This window comes from Chelon labrosus (assembly GCF_963514085.1).
Source record: "Chelon labrosus genome assembly, chromosome: 20".
NCBI classification, from domain to species: domain Eukaryota; kingdom Metazoa; phylum Chordata; class Actinopteri; order Mugiliformes; family Mugilidae; genus Chelon; species Chelon labrosus.
In genome coordinates, this window is record NC_140353.1 from 14,906,970 (window position 1) to 14,929,943 (window position 22,974).

The 22,974-nt window shown below is 42.6% G+C and overlaps 1 protein-coding gene across 1 annotated transcript in view; it reads right to left on the reverse strand.

Annotated features, from left to right (window-relative positions):
* The window catches only part of LOC311505387 (ryanodine receptor 3), a gene marked incomplete at its 5' end in the record, with an annotated part of 106,637 nt that overhangs the window by 12,847 nt on the left and 70,816 nt on the right, over window positions 1-22,974 (reverse strand). Inside the window, 39 exon segments of the mRNA XM_084568935.1 lie at window positions 28-109; window positions 1,220-1,324; window positions 1,421-1,549; window positions 1,642-1,730; window positions 1,864-1,944; window positions 3,304-3,377; window positions 3,672-3,748; window positions 3,830-3,909; window positions 3,994-4,093; window positions 4,167-4,223; window positions 4,308-4,359; window positions 4,674-4,783; window positions 5,699-5,795; window positions 7,746-7,858; window positions 8,386-8,520; window positions 8,632-8,691; window positions 9,081-9,251; window positions 10,771-10,863; window positions 10,965-11,052; window positions 11,155-11,395; window positions 12,199-12,522; window positions 12,652-12,782; window positions 12,871-12,952; window positions 13,817-14,055; window positions 14,904-14,964; window positions 16,081-16,130; window positions 16,298-16,419; window positions 16,509-16,576; window positions 16,662-16,777; window positions 16,909-17,032; window positions 17,283-17,358; window positions 17,523-17,585; window positions 18,983-19,129; window positions 19,243-19,332; window positions 19,848-19,926; window positions 20,068-20,231; window positions 20,805-20,945; window positions 21,700-21,790; window positions 22,038-22,258. Coding sequence (XP_084425061.1) covers window positions 28-109; window positions 1,220-1,324; window positions 1,421-1,549; window positions 1,642-1,730; window positions 1,864-1,944; window positions 3,304-3,377; window positions 3,672-3,748; window positions 3,830-3,909; window positions 3,994-4,093; window positions 4,167-4,223; window positions 4,308-4,359; window positions 4,674-4,783; window positions 5,699-5,795; window positions 7,746-7,858; window positions 8,386-8,520; window positions 8,632-8,691; window positions 9,081-9,251; window positions 10,771-10,863; window positions 10,965-11,052; window positions 11,155-11,395; window positions 12,199-12,522; window positions 12,652-12,782; window positions 12,871-12,952; window positions 13,817-14,055; window positions 14,904-14,964; window positions 16,081-16,130; window positions 16,298-16,419; window positions 16,509-16,576; window positions 16,662-16,777; window positions 16,909-17,032; window positions 17,283-17,358; window positions 17,523-17,585; window positions 18,983-19,129; window positions 19,243-19,332; window positions 19,848-19,926; window positions 20,068-20,231; window positions 20,805-20,945; window positions 21,700-21,790; window positions 22,038-22,258 — 4,423 coding nt within the window.

Sequence of the window (22,974 nt, forward strand, 5' to 3'; positions counted from 1 at the left end):
CTCATAGGATGAAATCAAAAAATAAACCTTCGAGAAGAGACAGCATCATGACGATCATGTCCTTCTGCAGATCCAGCAGCTCCTTCAATAATTCAATCTGACTGGAGTCCTGTTATGAGAAGGCAGAAAAGGAAAACCTTGTGACTCACACTCACACTACATCACACAGAGCAGCGACGGCCTCCCTGTAAGGCTGCTGTCACCCTCTTAAATATCCCTGAGTTGAATTTGGAGAGATCAAGGCTGCTTCAGATTATGAGAACCCACAATGGCCCTGCTGGGACCCAGAAGGTCCTTCTAGCAACATCCATCCATCAGCACCAGGGTTGATGTTATTTTGCCGTCTATGAGCAGATGGCCAGGTCGGTCTGGCTCATTTAGGGTCTCAGTGGAGCCCGTATTCAAAACGCCATAAATCTGAGGAGTACTTTGATGCGCTAGATTCAAACCGCTGCACCTGTACGCTCCTTCGTCTTGGTTGCTGCTGTCAGGAAAAGTCCTTTGTGGTGACCATGAGATGAGGTTAGGTGGTTGGATTTCATCTCACTCCTGGCTTATTGGGCATATCTTATATGGAGCCATATATCCTGTAGCTGAGAGGAATGGCATGTTTAAGTGTGCTGCAGCAGTCTGAGGTTATCCTTGAGCCTGGTGAGCCCTCTAGTGGTGACAGATAAAACTCCAATGGTAGATAAAGTGTTCAGATATTTACTTTACGGCAGAAGTAGCAATATAAACATACTCTTCTAGCAGAGTGTTGGATTTTTTTTACATTTCAAGTATTGTCCTGGTATTGAATTTAAAACTGCCCAATGCGCTGAATGACCCTTTTCAGTGATGAGTATTATCTGTTAGTGGAATTTATATCTACGAAAACGTATGCCTGTTTAAACATACAAGCAGCTCAGTGTCTGAGTTTATTATTAATCCTTGTTCAGTGGCACATGGTGCACCTCTCTCTCCCCTTCCTTCTATTTCAATTTTTAAAAAATCTCCAGTGAGGCAAATTAAAGTGAAATGCAATCCTTACATCCTGGTGGGCACTCTTATTAGCAATACCATATCATATTTTATAATAAGATTAGATCTGCAAACAGTCTTCTGATGTGAAACGCCGTTCAAACTTAATGTCAAGTATTCCATTAAGCAATAATGAGTGAAACTTTTCACCACCCTAATAACACCACCGCTTTGTCGCAGACATATGTAGAATACATACCTGGGACAGCTTCATCTGCATGTTGGCAAAAACATGCAAGAAGCCCACCACGGCATCCCACAGCCTGCTGTGAGCCAGACTCTGCTGGTTCCCTATACACGGACCCTGGATGATGAAGATACAGAGAGACAACCACAGGATCAGAATGTATTTTCTGAATAGAGAGATTAGTCAAATACTGCAATCAAGGTTTTAATGTACCTGTATATACTCCGTTAAAGAGTTGAAGACTTGCTTAGCCACCGCCAGTGCTTTGGAGAAGTTCCTCTGACCAGCCTCATCGATAATATCTTTACCAGAGTAGTACCAGTAGAAATCACTAATGGACTCCTAATGAAGGAACAGTGAAACGCATGTGAAAAATGAAAGAAAATATATATGTTTTTAGCAATTTAAAAGATCTTTAAGCAACAATGTGAAACCTGGAGTCTTAGGAGGTAGTCCACAGTACTAATGATGATGTTTACTGTAGTTGTGTTCCCTGTCTGAGTCCTCAGGAAGTTCTGAAAATCTAAAATGGATGATAAAATAAAAGATTAAACAGTCACTTGTTGCAGATGAGCACCTTCCAAATAATCAGGCCTTTAACACGTGTTGTTCAGAGTCATGCAGCTCAATGCAACGTCTTTAATTTATCCACCTACCATTGTTGTGGCCCTCACAGAGAAGCTGCAGGAACCTAAAAAGATCCTTAGTGAACTCATCGTTCTGCAGCACCTTGGAACCTGAGGACAGGAAATTAGATTAACTTGCCTTTTCAGCAGTAGGAAGGTCAGAGAGCCGTCATTTTAATGTCTGTACAGGCATCAGATGCTTGCATGGCTTTTGCCTCCTCATAAAGCTGCTGTCTAGCTGTCAAACATCATAGTGCATCATCTCATCAAATTAAAATAAGGTTTATATTAGGAATAAAACTGAGCCTTGTTGTTTAATACGAGCAAAGCTTTGTTGTCATACAATCAAAGCTTTGGGAGAATTATTTCTTAGCACTTGCTGGTTAGTCTCATTGAACATAAAGGGTTCCACACAAATAACAAGCACAGACTTCTTATAGAAAAGAACAAGTGGAAAGATTCAAGTCAGTTTTGGGCACCTGACCGTGGACTGAACAATCTATCCAGATGTCATAGGAGCATGCATGCGTTCCTTCAGTCCACGGTACAAAGGAGATGGTCATAATGCATTCAGGACAAGGCAAGGGGGAGGAAGGGGGGGAGAGGAGGACTGGGAGGAAATGTAGGAGAGGGAGGAAGGAGCTGACAGCAATCAAGATGTTAGCATTGCATAAAATGAGTAGAATCTAAACCATGTATTTACCCCGCTCACTCACGTTGACTGCGACCGATGACATAAAAATCATGATCAGAAGAAAACAAACAAACAAAACAAAAGCAGACATAAGCAAAGGAGAAGACATTGAGATTCAATCAGAAGAAGTAGGAACAGGAGAGAGTGATAGGACTAGAGATATATCTTAACATACTCACAGTGATTTGCGACACTGACATGCGGTAACGAGTCTTAAAGTCTGCTCGCTAGGCAGGTGCTTAGAGGTTAGACAGAGTATCTGACAGACTAACAGTTACCATCACTTATGCCTGAGCTTATGAGGCGAAAATGAGCTGGAGTATGTATGGTAAAAAAACATATTTATATACTGTATGCAATCCATCAGCTTAAATAGAGAGCTCAGATTAAAGAGTGAATATTTATGTAGATGCAGTTGTGACTGTGGGTGCTTTTGGGTGGCAGACAACGCCCAGACAGGACTTAGACATACAGTAGCACAGGTTTACCTGCAGGGTGACGTGACAACATGACACACATGATGTGGAGATGGACTCGTACAACTAAAGAGCAAATGTTTTGTCACAGTAATGCAGCGTAGGGCCTGAACGACACAGAATGAAATGCCCAACTGCTGAACTTTGAGTATTGCAGATGATTTTATTCGGTGCCGCATTAAAGTGACAAATATGCTTTTTATTGCTATTTGTATCCACATGATTGAAGGTCTCCTAGCAGAGGACAAGTCAGTCGCTCACATAGGACTGTCTCAGACCACCTTTATCAACCTCACTTACTTGATCCCTCTTCAGTTACCATCCCCAGACCTTCAGCCTTGTTTTGCCTTTCAAAAGCGTTCAAATCCAGGACGCTGAAAGAAAAGAAAGACAACCATTATGTTTGGGAAAGACAAAAAGGAAGAGACTGTGGCGGAAAGTTGCCCTCTAGTCCTAAATATGGTTCAAGCTCCATAAAACTTGCTATACATCCCATATCGCAGCATATTTTTATTAAATCATCCATTAAGTAATTCCTCCACTGGAATCGGGGCAACAGACTTTTCTATTATAAATCTGTTCAGTCAGCTTGAGTTCCCTTATAATTTGCAACTGAAGCAAAACGTAAATAATGTTTAACGCGTTTCAATCAAGCGGGGCTCCATTACCTGCAAGACATCATCAGACCAGAAAGACTTTTAAAAAATCCAACATCTCGTTTCTCCTTCAGGTAGTCCAGCATTTTCTGCATCAGAGCAAAAGCACGGTTAAAAGGTTTTGAAGCTGAGGCCGCGAGCTTCTGCCGAACAAGAGGAGCGCTGCGTACCTGCTGGACCAGTATGTTTCCCCCGTTGAGAATGGAGATGCCCAGTTTGAGGGTGAAAGTCACTATAGCACCAAGTCGGCCTGATGGACACAAATTGCAGGTGACGGTCGCACCAAAGACGGTTGTTGCGGGGAAGGCAGACGGGTTCGTGTGAGTTTTCATACCTTTGCTGGCACTGACCATCTGAAGCACCATCTCCGCAGCTCCGCGGTCATGAAGCCTCGCTTGCTGATACAGCATCTTTTGTTTCTCCATTTCCTTTTCCTGTGAGACATTGTAATATTCTGTGTAAACATCTGTGCATTATTTAAAAAGTATTCGAAAAACTTAACAGCACCTCAAACGTTTTCTCTTTTCCTTCCTCTTCTTCCTCTTCTTCCCCTTCAGCGCAGCTCTGGAAGAGAAAACTGAATGTCATAGCTGCACGTTTTTGTTTTTTTTTTTGCTGGGCAGCATAACATTTAAGAGAATGAGGTACCTTTGCCATCATATCCGCATATGCAATATACAAGGGATCCTCTTCCAAAGAACTAAGAAAGAAGGAAGGTAAATATCTGGTGGTTAATCCTTGCATAGCTCATGTTCACATCACATCTGTAAATAATAAGTGCGTGCAGTGATTATATTTATAGCCGCTGCAGTGTATGTGCTTTAATGAACAACATTATGAAAAAGTACAGAAAAACTGTTTGTGTTTTCTTCTTAGTGTAAGCTATCATTTAGCTTAATGCTCTCTTTATTAGCGGAGAAGCAGGCCAAATCAATTACGGAGCACAGATGGAGCAACCCGCACCGGTGCCAGGTGGCCAGGTGTGTGTGAGGGAGAGAGAGAGCGAGCGTTTACCTGCATTCGGTCAGAGCATTGTGGCTGAAGTGCAGAACGAGCTGGTGAAGAGGGTCTGGCTGCTTTCTGACCTCCTCCTCTTCCTCTTCCTCCACTTTGGGCTGCGTTTTCTAGACAACAGCATACAAAAAAAAATCAACTATATGATCTGAGAAATCACTAAATAGTAATATTTAACCGGTTGTATCAGAGGAAAGACAAGTGATGGCATGCACAAGACAGACCAGAAGCACGTGCTCGGACACACACATGTTCAGCAGTGTTAGAGGTGAATGGAGTTAAGCGGGACACTGGTAGTGTTTCTCAGTAGAGGTTGTATAAATACATGCGTTTGGTTGTCTCGATCATAGAGTTCTTAATCTGTTACACTCTTTAACTTCTTCTCTAATGTGCTGTAGCTTTAATTTCAGGTAAAAAGATATTGACAATAAAAGGCTAGAAAAAAGATTTGATTTTTAAAAGCTCTATTAATTCAAATTCAAATTTTATCTCCATTTAATTATTGAAAAAAAAAAAAAAAAACATACAATATCCCCTGGCACAGTAATGTTGGAGTTCCAACTTATTTTAGATTAAAATTTGCATAATTTATTCAGCTCTATTTCATAAACCCTGCAGGCGTTTTAAATCAAACCGCTGTAGGTGATTTGGACCAAGTGCGACGTTTTTCTGAAGCACTTTGGTTTAAGTTGTAAAGAGAGCAGCTGTATTTCTTCTGCTTTCACTACAACACATTTAATGCATGCTTGTGAAGCTTCATGGCTGTGAAAATTTAAGAAAGACACGGAACTTTCATAAATTTCAGCGGTAAGTCGAAGCATCGCGACGAGATGCTTTCTTACCCCTGCTGGATGGGACACGGTGGGTGAGCTACATCAGCCGGCTCTGACATCAGAAGTGATGCCATGCTTACCAAGAATGGGTCAAGTTGACAATCGCCGTATGGCTGACACTTTTGACACTGACACAAGAAGACGAGAGTGGAAGGAGCGACGCTCAGCACATGGGACGGCACAAGTACTTACTGCAAGGTCCTGCACTAGCTTCTCCTCAAAAGAGTACTCTTCTGTTTCTATCCATATTCTCTGATATGCCAGGAGGAAGAGGTTAATAGAGCGATGCCTAGGAACAGGTGAGAGGAGATTAGGCAGGGTTAGATAGGAGCAGTGGAAAGGAGGGGCGAAGTTCCTTTAGGAGAGGTTTATGCTGGTTAGTTTAGGGTACTGGCGCATCCAACTGGTCACCTAAGTAAAAAGACTGAAACTGTTCACATACTGTCATTATCTTGATCTAAGGTGGCTTTTCATTTAAATAAATGTCTATGATGTCACTGTCAAAGTAAATCGCCACTGGACGTCTAAAAGGGTTTAGAGACTGCTACAGCTACACAATAAAAGCATTAAATTGGCAAAAGTTAAGCTGACTTTTATTATGAAGTACACAAACTGGAAGTGGATCAGTTTTAAATACTGCGAAAACGTGTGGAACAAGAAGGAGCAGTCACAGTGAGCTGTTAGATGAAGAGCTGCAGGCGACACACAGAAGACCTCCAGCTCCTCAGCGAGATAACCCACACCTTTCACTGCACCCTGCTCGTTCGCTGCGCAGCATGAGATCACGGCTAACCCATTGTGCGACCTTTAGCATTAAACTTGATTTGCTCTTAACACAGAAGCTACAGGTGTTGCCAAATCAACCTGGACCAAAATGGTCCAAGATTGACACTTTAATCTGCACCTAAACTGTCATCTGCAGACACAAATTACACCTCCAGATGAGACGAATAAGTTAACTTAAATACCGAATTTGGATTCAATAAAAGGACTCCAACCAGTGTTTAGCTTAGCATTAAGACTAGAAGACACAGCTAGCCTGGAAACACTTCCTGGCAACCTCATAGTGAATTTAATATTGCTCCTGGCCAAGAAACATATAATAAAAAATATTTTTAAGTGGTACAACATGCTAATTTGCGAGACTTACCCTAGAGAAGTTGCTATGCTAAATTAGCTTTATTCAAGGCACTGGCTTCATACCTAGTCAGAGTAGTATTGCTTTTGCTTCTCGTCTACCTACAGCTAAGAACATGCATTTTTAATTGGGACTGTTGAATGACTGTAACCTGCACTTTGCGGACCAGTGGGTATACCAGCAAAAGTGGGGGTTGAAACTTGTAGCGGGGACTGTGCCTGGAGGAAAGCGAAGGGTTAGGAGAGGTACACAAGTCATAGAGTAGCAACACCGGGTCAGCATTTCGTTACCGTCAGCACTGAGAGCAGACTGTCATAGTCTGTGTTCTCGTGCATAATCTCCAGCCAAATGCGTCGGTAGGCATTCAGGAAGTAATTATTAGTTTTGTGCCTGAGGGGATGAAGTACAGTAGAGTGGTGAGACTGAGGAGAGAACAAAGACTGAAGAGAGAGAGAAAACAGAGACAAGATGACATGTGAATGCGTGACGTGATGCCATCCTCCTCGTTATCCTCGCATCCTTCCCTGTAACGCAAATCTATTATTCCAAACAATAACAATCACTGCCCCGCCATTGTAAATACTCTGTAATAATTATTAGCTAGGCCGTGTCGTATTTCACTGTCGACAGCTCTGAATAAATGAGTCATGCTGTCAGGCAGGCAGGCAGCACGGTCTGAGCACATATTGGAGATAGCCACCCTGAGGTTGGGCATCATAATTGTTTTCCTCCCGACTGTAGCACTCGGCCCGACTTCCTGTGATTGAGTTACAGAGCAGCAGGGCATGAAATTGCTAGTGTCCCTTTTTTTTCTACTCTTTGATAACAGCTGTAGGCTAGACATTTGTCCTACAAACTGAGGAGCACTGAGCAATAATAACGTAAGGTCAGAACCCAAGAAGGGACGAATGAGAGTTGTGAAAAAGGAAGTGTGGTCATAGAGGTGACGCTACAACACTTGTTACGCTGTTTCCCATCTGCTTGTAGCGTCACCAGGAGCTTTCTCTGCTGCGTCTTCTTGGATTCATCATTTTGAAGCTGTTTAGATTGTTTAGATTGTGGAGCTGTAAGCACTGTAGGTGAAGCTGCATGCAGTAGTACCTTGGTAGATTATAAAGTGGAGCCATCCGGAAGCAGGCAACAACGGCTCGCTTCCTCTGCTTGGACAGCAACTTCTGCCAGACGCACTTTTTGGATCTCAGCGGCTGCTCCACCTAACGAGGGCAGAAGATGTGATTGGTGAAATGATTTATTAAAATAACAGAATGGCATTCTCTGCCAGGCAAACCAGAGAAGATAATGGCTGGACTCTGCGTCAGGCACATTTGCTGTGCACTAGTGTTTTGTATTTGGTGACTCATCCTGAACCTGATTGTTCCTAAGTGAAAGTAGAGAGTGCTGTAGAGGGAGTGTCAGAACATCGAAGCACAATTTCGCTGTCAAGGATGACTGCAATTTTAGCTTCGTCATCCATGACAAACCGTAGAAAAAGCACAGGGTGTTTTAACTCAGATATTTTTATTCCGGCACCAAAGCAATGCCTAAAATAAACTTAACACAGCTGTCCATGGCAGAATATTATAGTTATATGAACTTTAACAAAAAAAACGAAATTATCTATATTAACAAAATGATATGAGCAATGATTTCATAATAACAATAATAATAGTAATAATACCATCTTGGGTGTCCCTTACAGCTCAAATTGTAGCCTGAAAATATAAAAATGCGTGAGCCTGACCTGCTCCAGGTTAAAGACCGCAGCAGAGATCCTCTGGATACGATCCACCACTCTTTCAGGGTCTGGAGGCCCCTCCACCCTCATCGCTATGTCCTTGTACAGGTTCAGCTGCCACCTCACAGCGGGGTCCTCCGACTAATAGGAGCATGTTTCAGAGGAGGACGTCAAACGTAGAGCAATGTAGTATTCAAGCTAATACAAGCTGTTATCTGCTTGCAGAAATGAATGTAGTTCTGACATCCTTACCTTTTCTCGAAGGTGCAGATTCTGACGAATGTGGTCTTTAACTTCATCATCTGTATCTTTCTGTAGAGCAGTGGGAGGGAAAGAACAACCAACAAATGGGATAAAAATATAAAGGCTATTTATATGAATAAACAACAGGAGACCGAGTCTGGAGAAGATAGCAATGACACTCCTTGATAGCAGCAGCCATCCCCAGCAGGATGCAGCCTGACACAGGCACACACACAAAAACAGTTTAGGAACAACTAAAAAAAAACATGAAAAACAGCACAAGGTGTTGACCTGGCCTCCAAATTCACTAGATCCCAAACTGATCAAGCATCTGTGGGATGCGCTGGAACAAGTCTGAGCCACAGAGGCCCCTCCCCTCAACCCATAGGACCCAAAGGACACCCTCAGAAGACCCGTGTCCATTCTCTAATGAGTGTGTGTGTAAAACATTTTCTCACCAGGAGGTATCGGGTCTTGGCTAGAGAGATGAGCTCCTGATCCCCGGGGGTACACATGTTGAGGCCGATCGGGAGCATCTTCTTCAGAGCGGCCACAATCAGCGAGGTCTGGATGGAGTAGAACTCACCGCGTCTCTTCTTGTGTTTCCTCTCCTGGTCTTGTCCTCCAGACTGAAAATGTCACATTATTAACCTCAGACAACACATACAGTTAAATACGGGCAAGGAGCTTTTAGCTGCTGAATAATATTTAAAGGTAAGACGGACAGTTTTTTCCCCCACTTTGCTGAGATTGATGTTGCACTAAAACGTTTCCTGTCAACATTAAAACTGATACCCTGTGAGTGTTTAGCTTAACAGTGGGACCACTCGTGCTGTATTTGAACAAAAGCCAGAGGCAACCGAGGCATTTATTTTTCAGCCTTGGCAAAAGCTATGAGAAGCTTAAATCATCTGTGCTGCTGAAGCATTAAAGTCTCACACCTCAGCTGAAAAGCAGAACGACCAGACTGCTGCTGTTGGAACTGCAACGTGTTTTTTTACAATCAAAAAACTGTAGCAGCTGGCTCAGTGAAAACACTTACCTTCATATTAATATATATATAAATATAGACATAAATACATATATACGATGACAAACACACACACAGCCTTATCACACACAAACTACAACAAAAATATATATATAACATAGCTTGAGGTAACTCTACAAACACACCAGAGTATCACAATCCATCAAACACACCAGTGACATGTGATCACATGATTTGCTACAGAAGGGCTGGGCTTCATTACTCCACATGAGACATGTTCCACCCATTAAGGCAATGAGGAATGACCAAAGTCACCATGTCACACATGGTGATGAATGGAGCCCACAAATAATAAGGGAACATAATATATAACTACACTATAGACTATATAGCACAGCGGCACAAGCTATTGGCTTTTCTGCTTGGCGACTGCAGCATATAAGCCAATAAGCTGGCGGGTGAACAGCTCATGCACTGCATCACTCTACCTTTTCCTTAAAGGACTGTTTGAGATAGAGAGAGACAGAAAGAGAGAGGCGGTTAGAGGAAAAAGATGAGAGGGCAATTAATGGAGGCGCACAGTCCTCGCATGGACGTGCACTGCAATGAAAACCATTTGTTTGCCTTTAAACAGCTAAACCAGGCAGACAATAAATAAAATGTCCTAACCCCTGTAAGGGCCGAAGGCATGGAGGAATATCCGTCTGGTGGGGGATGAGTGTTAGTCATCAACTGTAACAAGCATGCATGTACAGTATACACAAACGCACAACATACACACTCAGAGTCACAAGTCAGAGTCCATTTTAACACGTCCAAAGCAGAGGGGCATCATTTAGTGTCATTACGGGTGCGTAGTCATGTGTGTGCTGACGCATAGCTCCTCGGAGTTCCTCTTGAGCATTTCACAAGTTAACATGTGAGCACATGTACACAAAAATTAATTTGTTAACATGGCGGAGAAATGTTAACACGTGTCATCCTTCCAATCCTATTTGTGTTTTGTCTTTTTCACATACAAACAGTTGCTTTTCATAATGGATCAGAGGTCTATGAATGAGTAAAAGAGCATAAATCTATGGCACTGCAAAGTCTAAAACAAAAAGATAAGTTTGATAGTACTTATCGAGGAGGCCGTGAGCATGTATAAATCCTACCTTAGCCATCTTTGTTTTACTATCACCAGTCAAGAAGGAAAGGTTGTTGATTTCATTCTGGACCACAAAGTTCTGCTCTTCTCTTTTGAAATTCTGTGAAAAATAAAAATGTCAAGTAAAGCTGTGTCCGTGGTATTGGCGACAAAAAGGCTGTTTTAGTATAAAATGTAAAGGTCTGAGATCAGAGCACTCACATGCGACTTGCACCAGAGGATAAATATCTCTGCGACCATTCTGAAGAGCTCGTTGGAGTCTAAATCTGGTTCTTTCAGCCACCTGGACCTGCCGTGGCAGAGACAGATTATCACATCCCCCGTACCTTTTCTGCTAACTGCCTCGTTCTCTGCTAAAAACTCCCTTTAAACAACTCCATCAGTTACTAACCTGTTGTTGTCCACGTAGCGAATGAGCATGGGGTAAAACGCGTACAGGTCCCTGCATAGCACGGCAAACTCGTCCAGGATGAGCAGCTCGGCCTCCTGGGTGTCTCCTTTATTGTCTGCCTTGAGCAGCTCCTCCTCAGCCACCACCTTCACTGTCTTCTTCTTTAGTTTCTCCAGTGTGGGCAGGAAGTGGCTCTTCAGCAGGTCTGCACGGGCCTTGCTGATGATGGGTTGCACATAAACTAAACAGTGAGAGAGAAAGATTTTTATAATAGTCTGACATTGTTTGTACGTAAGCACAATAAAGCACCCAAATACACCCATCAGGCATAACATTATGGCCACCTTCCTAATATTGTGTAGGTCTCCCTTGTGCCTCCAAAATAGTTCTGACTCATTAGAGAATGCACATGGGTCTTCTGAGGGTGTCCTGTGGTGTCTGGCAACAGAATGCTGTTAGTGGGGGCCTTTGGGTCCTATGGGTCAAGGGGAGGGTCCTCTGTGGATCAGTCTTGTTCCAGTGCATCCCACAGATACTTGATCCGTTTGGGATCTAGTGAATTTGGAGACCAGGTCAACATCTTGTGCTGTTCTTAATGTTTTTTTAGTTGTTCCTGAACCGTTTTTGTATGTATTCCTGTGTCAGGCTACATCCTTCTGGGGATATTTTCTGCCATCAAGGAGTATCATTGCTATGGGATGGGGGTGCCTGGTCTGGTTTAGGTTTGTGATACATGTCTAAGTAACATCCACACGAATGCCAGGTCCAAAAGTTTCCCAGCAGAACACTGTATTGTCACAAAGTGGTCAATGTTATTTACTTCTCCCGTTAGTGGTCATTATGTTATGACTGATCAGTGTATGTTGAGGTGTTAGGTTTACCAGGGTCAGCTTAGTTTAGCATATTAGCTTTGCATGGCTATAAATTCAGTCAGTGCAGTGAGACTTCAGGATGAATGTATTTCTCAGTTGTCTTAATCCTTCTTCATTACTAAGTTGTCCGGCTGAATATACTGATTGAGCTGCAACAGTGGCCACTACCCACCTGCAATTCTCTTCATCCAGGAGGCCTCGTCGATGCCCAGGTTGTTGTTGAGGATCTTGAGGATGTTGCCGAGGATGATGCTGAGGTGCTCGGAGGTGACGGTGGTGCAGCAGATGCTTATCCCGCTGGCTGACTGGTTTTCAGGACCCTTCTCCCACCAGTAGGACAGATAGTTGCAGAGCATGGGCAGCACCACCTCGATCACATGGGGCATCTCCGTGTAGCGCGCTCCAGACTCGGCCATGTCATTGATGTCCTTCATGAGGCCGTCGAGCCGTGGCATCCCAGGACACATCTCCTCCACTGAGTCTGGTGTTCCTAGGACTAAACCACCAAAGATGTGTTCGTGACACATTTTATACTTCCTACTATATCTTTTGAGAACAGACGTGCCTCATCCATGGACATGGCTCCATGGACACTTTTATTATAAACTAATTACATATGACTCACCGGCTCGTTCTCTGGCATTCTTGGTATTAAAGACGGAGCAGGGGTTGTACGTGTTGAGCACCGGCTCCAGGAATGCTACAGGTATTGCCCCGGCCAGAGTCGCCAGACACTGACCGAGAGCTGGCAGCTGTCTGGGGAACACAAAGCGAGTCGTTAAATGCCAGTGCGTTTCTTCACTGAAGCATTGGTCAATCAATACAACATTTAGGCTCTGAATACCTTTCCACATAGATGTTTTTCCCAGTGCCCAGAGCATAGAGGCTGGTCAAGATTCGATAGCAGGATACTTGGACATCATCCACTGGCAAGATAAAAGAACAAAAATGAGGACGCAGCCGCTGACACATCTGAAATACGCTGAGGCCACGGTGCTGAGGCATCATGTATTATCCTTTCTGATAATCACATTTAGTTACAGATTTAGTTCAGCTTTCTATCTTTGGGTCTTGCATGACTGATGTTTCTGGAGAGTCATGGTTCTTTCTCCACCACAATCTTCGTTGTGCATGATGCAAATCCCATTTGCTCTATGATTAGGTCGGATTTTTAGAGGCAGAGAATTTTCCCCACAGAATTGACCGTCGCAAATTGCATGACATTTGTAAATCCAGTGGAATACATGATTAACCTCCCTTAACAGCTCCCTTGCTATTATATCCATTACCCTCCCTTAAATGCATAACCAATAAGAAGTGCATGTCTACCTTAGTGGCGCTTTATAATCTTTCACATTCACACACAGAACTGTTATGTAAGGAGTTCGCCTGCTATCTGGAGGAACTTTTGGATCCAGTGTCTTGCCCACTTTGGCATGTGGAGGGGTTAGGGGATCAAACCACCAACCCTGCAATTATGGGACAACCCACCCAACCACCTGAGCCACAGCCGCCCAAAAAAGAAAGCAACACATCTTGCATATTCTGGTCTGGGGCAGCATGAGTGACTTCTACCCAGAAAAGCCTAATAATTAAATCTTAATTTTAAGAAATGGCTAAAGTTATTAACATGTTTAGTTTAAGTGTCACTCTATAACAAGTACAGAAACTGAACGAATATGTAAACTGTTTTCTACAGCATTACCAAAAACCCAGCATTGTCACTTGGCTCTATTTTTTTCAAGCTCTCAAACAACATGTTTGATCATTCCTTTGCTGTCAGGACTCACAAAGCAGGTCGACTCCAAAGTGGTGTTGAGTTATGTGTTCAAACAGAGCAGTTAGGATGGGGAGCAGAGCTACTGTGGTGTAGTTGATATTCTGCGACACCCCTTTCATCTGCGAGCGGGAGTGGGTGAACTTCCCCAGCTTCAGGTTCTCAAATGTCTTCTCCAGGTCCTCCGCGGCGTTCTCAAAGAACGTCCTGAGCCCCACCCTCACCATCTCCGAGCCTGACTTCATCACTGTCCTGTTGGAGGGGAAACGAGAGGCCGCGATTAACGGCTGAAAGCAAACGAGGAGATATACAAGGGCAGGGCTATAATAAACCACAGGATACCTTTTGGTATGCAAAGGACAACCGTGTTTACCCGCTTACAAATGCAAATACTTCACTTTCATGGCCTGTGAAGGTTTTAGCCATGAAATATGAGGCGTGAGCGTCAACCCGCCTCGCTCACTCTGAAACGTGAAAGATTTATTTAATGAATTAGGAGAATATTTAAATCCAAGGTGAGTTCGCCTGTATGACACTCTGAAATAGCACAGGGCATTAATATGATTAGTCTGTCCGTTTTCAGCATTTCACAGTTCATAACATTGGTAAATGAATTACCCATTGTTAAGCCGTGATGTGTCCCAGACGGAAGGAGAAATGAAAGACAGAGTCTGTGGGCAACAGCTGTAGCTCTTCAGCACAAAAATGACACAATAATACATTGCTAATTCAGCCTTAGTATGTGTGAGGTGCATTAACAAGGAGTACATTGTCTTTAAAGGATACTGGGAGCCTTGGGCAACGTGTGCTGTATGACATTTATGCTGCTTATTTTAATGCCAGAGAAGGCTCTTTGTTAAGGTCAGTGCTTCCCATAGGACTGCAGAATTAAGTCTAATGTATTGTAGAAAATCCTCATGACAAAGCCTTTACAGCGGAAAAATGTAAATAGATTCCAAACTGATGGATGTTTAATCACAATCATTATCACAAGGAGGGCTTTTGTTAACATTTAAAAAATCTTTTTTTCCTACTTTGCATTTGAAGAAGAAAATCTCAAAGGTGCCAAGTTTCTGAGCTCTGCCAAAGTTTGTACCCACCTGGTGTCCAGAGTGTGTGCCAGGATATGCAGACAGCTGACCATGGTGGTGGAGTCGCTCCCTACGAAACATCACAGACACAAAGGCCCTTTATGATGATGGGAGCACACACGGTCTAGACTTTTGAGACTCATGCTGAGTCTAATTCTCAACAAAGCTGAATTTCTGGGCATACGACCAATGAGATAGATTGGTTATGGGTTCATTTAGATGTTACAAGGTTAGTGGATCAATATTCAGTTCACCACCTCGGCTAAATGTGGGATATCCACTATAGTTAAGGGCACAACAATGAAAGTAATGAAAGTAAATGGTTTAAGTGATTGATTTAAATGCAAAAGCCTCAAAATCATAATTTAATTTAACTGAAGGGGGTTTAAGTTGCTGTTGTTCAAAGGAATATTTCAAAATTTTAGCAAATACACCTAATGGCTTTCTTACAAAGAGAAGATTGATCATTACGTGTGATTTTTTAAAATATTTTAATTAGGTATTTTGAAAGTTTTAGGTGCAAACGTGTGGATTTAAGTCTGGACAAAGACAGGCTGGCTGTTTTAATGTTTCTAGTCTTTATGCCAAGCTAACCTAACTAGTAGCTGACACAGCAGTGGTTTTGTATTTAGCATACACATTTGTGTACTCAAAATATTTGTCATTCAAGTGGTAACATCAGTTATAAGTCATGAGAGCACTGGTAATAGGTGCAAAAGCAAAAGTTGGCGCCCAGAAGCAAGCTAAAGACTAGGTAAGTTTATGTGGGAAATGCCAATACATCATGAAAAGCGAGGCCACTGAAAATATTCCTCAGACATATTATACAATTACAAATGAAACTCTATATGACTAAATTACAATATGTTACATATATCTCCACCATGAAAATGAAAATGTCAGCAACCTCATTGTCAACTTGGATCTTACCAAATGCAAAGGTTGTCAATACCTCAAGATAGGAACTTCCCTTATGAACATGGTAAACATGAGCCCAGTTGAACGGAGCTGCTTCTCGATTTTTGCCAAGAAAGTGAATAATTTCTGTTAAAACATTCCCTATAGGAAATCTGAATCTGTAGTTTTACAGATAAATGTATTTTAGTGTAAAAGTTAATGAAGCCCTTAACACAAGACACACACACATCCACCCACATTCCTGGCTATTCAGCATTAATCAGCTTACCAAAGAGTGAAATCCTATGTCTGACAAGAGCTGCCAGTTTACAGAACAGGCTGGAGGCATGAAGAATAGAAAGAGGAAGGAAATGAGAAAATCAGACCGAGTAAATTCTTCGAGGGGAGGTGATTAGTAATTAAGACGATAAGAGTTTAAGATTTTTAAGCAGAGAAAGTCATGCTGTGCTGTTGCATGTGAAGTCACCGAACGTGCGAATGGGTACCTGGTGACCATCTCCTTCTCCTTGTTGGAGGCGTAACCACTGCTGCTTAGGTTCTTGTTGGGAGAGGAGAGGAAGTACAGCGAGTGGTTCTTGAAGTACTGGTCGATGAGAGGAAGGAGAACCTGAAGGAGGGACCAAATCAGGTTAATGCAAACAAGATTTGAAAGAGTTACTTCTATATGATCAGACACTATTTGTACTACTTCCTTACTTTAGCGAAAAACTTGATTTCTTGTTCATGAGGTGACCTGTCTGTTTTCCCACTGGCAGCCATGGCCTCTGGATGGAAGATATACAATTTAATATGGAATGACAAGACAGCTGCAAGTCTCTTCAAGTGACAGGCTATGTCATATTATCATACCTAGGTGGGAAATGAACTCCTGCGCCGAGTCAACGTACTTGAGCAGCTTCTTGAGGAACTTATAGGCAAACCTTTTCTCCATGGAAGAAGAATCCTGCTCTAAGTCCTTCAGACCTCTGTAGAAGAAAACCGTATAAATGAATATTCTTATAACACTTTTAATAAATGACTCCACTGATTACTGACAGCTATGAAGTGGTGAAAACATCTTAACACAATATCAGTTAAAGCCTTAGTGTGTACTGACCTTGTGATGCTATAGCCATTGACTTGCAGGAAGCGTAAAAGGTCCTGAGCCTTCTCTCGATCACGGGCCTTCTCCTTGGCTGTCAGCGTGTCATAGGGCACCAACAGAGGGTGCGTTCCTCCACCTGAAACCACAAACAGCCTGATGATTGGCTACGGGTCTCTACTGAGTTTCTGCCAAAAGGTAGATGGCAAAACAGAGTGATAACCAGCGAGGCAGACATGTGCATATGCTCACAAGCTCATTTAAACACAATAGCACTTCACATCCACCCACTCACACACACACACACAAACATGCACAGTCTCTCTGTATCTGTTTTGCAGGTGTCTTTGTGCAGTGTGCATCTCTGATTGACTTCATTAACGAATCACCTCTGCTTCCAAGGTCACTTTTTTTCTTCTTGGCCCAGATGTTATGGTAATTTTCAGCCAACACCTCCACCATCCCCTTTGGACCAAAGACAAAAGGAGACAAACACAGCGAGGCACATGTCCCGCCCACGTTACTCATTTGCATTCAGGAAATACTGCTTTTGATCTTGTATTCAGGCTGAGAGATCGTACTCGGCCTGAACTGTAGAAGTACATGAAAACAAATGTAAGGTTGCTCACCTGCAATTCTCTGGACAGGACCACGTTGCTTGTGTCGATCGGGCTCGGATTGAAACCGTTGGCCTGGATATAGATGCAGATTTACAGTGAGACACTGTGTGCTGCTAGCTAGAAATCATCTCAGATTTAATAGGATTTATTAAAGGATTATCACGTCTTAGGCTTTCAGTCTTTTGTGGAAGGATATTAGAAACACAATCACCTTTGTTTTCAGTAAATAAAAGTATAATTAGTATGTTTACAACTGAATATAGTAACTGATGACAAGCAGAACAGTTTTAAACAATAAAATGACGTGCTAAGCTAAGATGGGCAACCTCAAATAATAACAGAAAGGTATTATAAATAATTAGCTAAATGTAATGGATAAGCAATACTTGTTAGCTAGAAGTAAACCCCTTTTTAAAACAACTTGCATGGCATAAGTAGAAATAGCTAAACGTAAGGAATGAACGACTGAAACTGTCAATGTTAGCTAAAAGTAAATGAGCAGTTGAAATAATTAGCATGACATAACCGAAAGTAAGGAATATGTTGAATATGTTGTTGCTGAAATAACAGGTGTAACAGTTAGCTAGACTTAATTGTTAAAACAATTACAATAGCAAAAGAATGTACAATAGCTAAAAATTAGCCAACAGTTTAGATAGATACAAAGGAGCTATGCTAATGATTCACAAAAATACACTAGATAGCAGCTAGAACATAAAGAAAAATAACTGTTGAAATTGTTAGCTAAAAATTAATAAACAACACCAAAAATCCTTAGCAAGTAGCAACCATTGACTGTATATCCTAGGTAGCAACACATAATTTAAGAATGTTTATAGCAAAAGATAAGAATGCAAGTTAAGCAAACAGCTGAAATAGTTAACATTAGCTAAAGGTAAATAGACAATGGAAAAAGATAGAGAAAAATCGAATGAAAGTTAGCTAAAATTAAATACACAGCTGAAATAGTCAGTTAGAATTGTTAAACACCTTAAAATAGGCAATGAAATGTATTGCATAAATGGTTAACATCCAGCTTCAGCCACTCAAAGTAGCAACAGCATGAACTTAAACCTAAATACTGACAGCTCCGTTCTGAGAAAAAATAATCATATTAGAACTTTATCTACATTTATAAAACTAATAGTATTCATCTTATCATACATACTAGACCAGGGTTAGCTCATATGAGTATATAAATGCCATAACCATTGTGTTGAACACAACAGTGATGTCTTATAAAAGATAAAAATGGATTTCAGACAAGAACATATTGGATGATGATTTCATCACCATGCTTGCTGGAGAAAAACTATTTCATCTAGCTTTTATGACTTCATTCACTGCATACCGTCCCTCAGCCTTGTTGATTTTTCAGTCTTTTATAGCACGATGTCAATGATTAATGATTTCTTTTGTGTGTGTTTCCAACTTTTTTAGAGACAGAAGCATTCATCTTTGCTCAGTACCTGCGAAGTCTGAGATATCTTCCTCATTTTCTCATTCTCCCTCTGTTGAGACATGCTCTCTCCATCCTTGGTCCTATCGATGCACCAGCCCATTGCCAGCATACTCTTCAGGGACTCTCTAATTGGCCATCTGTAAATCTCCTTCTCCTGTAGCACAAAGGCAGAAATGGAGAACAAAGAATAAACTCAGGCGCCTTCATCTTTATATTGTCTCGTCGGTGTTGCTATTGCTTACAAGTCTCGGATTGCACGTACTGTACCTTCTCTGTCAGGGCTTTGTAAGTTCTGAGCTGGGGATGAGTCTTCGCCTTCTCATCCACGCAGTCTCCATATTTCCAGCCTAGCAGCACCTGAGGCACAAGCACAGAGGGATGTACAAAGGTGAAAGCATTCCTCATTACCTTCAGGGTCTCCCTGTAGACAAGATTTATTATTTCAAAGTCTGGCTATAAGAGATTAAGTAAGCATAACACATTAAGGAGTTGTGGTACATTTTGCTCTTGCTGTTCTCAGCTCTTGTTAAATTTTGTGACGGATACAACAATGCAGCATAAGCAGTTGGCACAAAGAGAGCCGGGCCCTTCTACTCAGAGAGTACCACCGTTATTGTCAGCATGCCCAGACAATCTCTCTGGGTTATAACAAAAAGTAGGCATCACCAAAAGGGTACCACTGCTGTGACATGGAAAAATCAACATATTGATCTGAATTCATCTTTTTCACTGTTATATGGATGAACTGCTGCTGATTATCTGTTATTTCTTCAAGGAGAGACATTTTTAGTGTCCCATCCTTCTCTCACAGCACTCCTGACATGCTCCGAGCTCTCTAATGCTGCACCGTTTAATACCCACTTTGGCCTTACCTTCTCTGCAGACCATTTCTCATGGGAGTGCTCGGCATATTTGTTGGCAAAGTGCTCCAGCTTCTCTGGAAGAGCAATGCTAGAAAAGATGTGTGAAAATCAATCTCATTGTGCGTGCAAATGAATTATAACGGTCACGCTATACAGGTCATTGCAGATACAATATAATTAGTCAGGCTGATACTACATCTCACTGATGCCTGGTTCCAGAAGGGCTTACTTAGCAGTATTGATAGGTCTGGGGTCAAAGTTGCCCTGTGCATCTATAGAAACAGGCTTTTCGACAGTGGTACTAATGGAGGCATCCACGTAGTCTGGTGGCAAGGCTCCAGCTATGGCACTGAGGCAAGGCATGGCCATCTTGAAAAGCTCTGGGTCGTACTTCTGCATAGGAAGAGAAAGAAAGCTACACAGTTAAACGTAAAACTCATGCCACTTTTGCAACAAGAAATAAATGAATAAACAGGGTGTTTTGTTGTTAATTTAAGCAGGGACCTAAATAAAGCTGTACAGCCACTTCAGTCTGAGAGAATCAGCGCAGGGGGACAGTGGAAGAGACGTTAATGAAGAATTATTCTAAAAGCTGAACAACCGGCGTGCTAGAGGCTTTGGATCAATGACGGCTTTCCAGATATTGATGTTTTCAGACCAGCCCTTTGCACGGCCTCCTTTCATGAGTGGGCATTTAGAGAGATGTGCTGAGTCCGGCCATCTGCACCGCTAACAGACCTCAAGGTATTTGTGCCAATGAGTCCCTGAATACATACATGTTAATGGAATTCGACTGAGATGAATTGGGTGACTTTCATCGGATCGTTTATCATGTTTGTAGAGCAACGGGAGAGCAAAGGTATCAAGAAGTAGATGTCAGCTGTTTATCACAAACATGCAAATGAAGTCGCAACGAAACTGCAGAGGGCATTAGTAACGGAATAAAATCAATGAGAGGCCCCTCACCCTCTGGGACAGAGAGTCAAACACTCCCCAGAATATCTTCTTGGTGAGTAGAAGTTCATCCTCGGATGCTGTGCCGAAGCTGCCCCAGCCCGACGGGAGGCAGTAATACTTCCAGTTCTGTTCATAGTGGTTGGTTAGCAGCTGGAGGTCACAGAGAGAGAGAGCAAAGGATGAGCCACACAGTAAATAATTAAACAGGATTTAGTAGTAGGAGAGGAGGAGGACACATACCGTCTGTTGTACACAGACTTATGATACACTCGCACCAGGCCATGCATGTATAGTAAACAGCACCTTACAGGGAATCACTTCACCCACACTTCTCAGCACAAATGAATTCCAAAATCTGTACATGTAAGTAAGGAACAACTGTGTCCTCCAATTCACAGGCTGGTCACAATCTATTACAGATCCAGTATTTCCTGGGGTCTAACAGATGGAGTGGAGCAGTGGAGCCAACAAGCCTGCAATCACACAGTCCACTACTTCAACCCCTTGTTTTCTCTCCTTTAGCTTTCCCACTTCCTGCACGCTAGGCAATTTACACCACAGGTGTGTTTCGAGCATGCACCTGTGAGTGTGAGTGCGTGTGTGTGAGAGAGAGAGCGAGACAGAGAGAAAGAAAGGAGGACACCTTCACAAGAGCTGGAAATGTGCTGTTGGTGGCTCCCCGCTGAGCTGACAAGCAAATAAACGGAGGGAGTAAACTGTGACCACGACGAGACCACACAGACAGAAAAGAGGTTGGATTATATAGAAAGGAAAATGAAATTAAAAGCAAGTGGCAGATAATGAGATAATGAAACTGAGGCGTGTAGGCAGGGCAATGGGGAATATGAGATAAAGGATGACAAAGGGATTTAAAAAGAGTGGGGGAAAAAAAAAAGTGACCCACCCTCAGAGGCATCTTGCAGTAATCAGTCAGCAAGGGCACATCAAAGACGAGGCGGCGCAGGAGCTGCTGCAGCATGGAGGGCCGCAGGTGCCTGCAGAACAGAGCGAGGGAAAGATAAGAGAGCTGCTGCTTGGGGTTGCCTTCAAACATCTTCAGACTCTGACAGATTTTGTCACGCTGTCTTAAAAGATTATTGAGGGAAGCAAGCTCTGAATCATAGCAGAACTTTCCAAGAATGCTGATAGAATATGCTGTTGATGTTCTCTGTTCCTGCCAGGTGTGATGTGGATAAATGTTTGCTGTGTTATCACAAATATAGAGATTCGTATGCTCCTCACTTGCAGACGGACAGCAAGCACTCCTCTATGGCGTCTCTCTGGGCCTTGGTCAGCGAACGGCCCTTGGAGAGGCGGTAGATGGTGTGAAGGGTGGAGTCGATGAGGGTGGCGTAGTGCTCGGTGCCGGCAAAGAGAGGGGCGCAGCGGGTGAGGAGGGGCAGCATGGCTGAGCCAATGTAGCGGTTCATAGCCAGGGCGGTCTCTGTGGTACACAAACCCTCCTGCAGAGAGAAACGATCAAATGTCGCTCACCATGTGACAGTTGTGCAAATATTTATTATTATTATTATTTAAAGTAAAACTACAAGAGTTGCTAGCGGTTTTGTTGCCAGCCTCGCTTGCAGTGATACGACCCATAGCTATAGTGGCTAATGTTGGCAAAGTTATTAAATCAGGTTATTAAGTTAGCTCCACTTGAGCTACTACAAGTGGATCCCAGACATCTCTCAGCGAAAACAGGACTGTGTGTTTGCCTGATCTCAGACATGATAGCCGGAGGTAAAGTGATATTTTTAGACTGACCAGAACAGACAGCGGCCTCAGGGACTGCCAGAGAAGCAAATGCATCATAGACGTCCAACACGTTGCTAAGAGCTCTCTGTATTGTCTAGGAAATCACTAGAACTCAAACTCACACATTTGCACTGGAAAGCACCTAAGTACAGTGCAGTCCATTTGCCGAGAACAACTTATTTTAGCAAATTATGTGACGATAGATTCATTTAATCAAAAGGTCTGCACTGTACAGGTCTGAGCGGGCCCGCTTTTTTTCTCCAAGGATCATTCATTTACTTTTTGTTGATACATTTTAGTAAAGAACAACTACATTAATCAAATCAAACTAAATTAAGACCGAGGCTTAATAAGGAGCTCCTCATTAGTATAAAAGGTTGCCCGATATTATTGATCCAGAAACCCCTCGATGGAGTTCATGGTA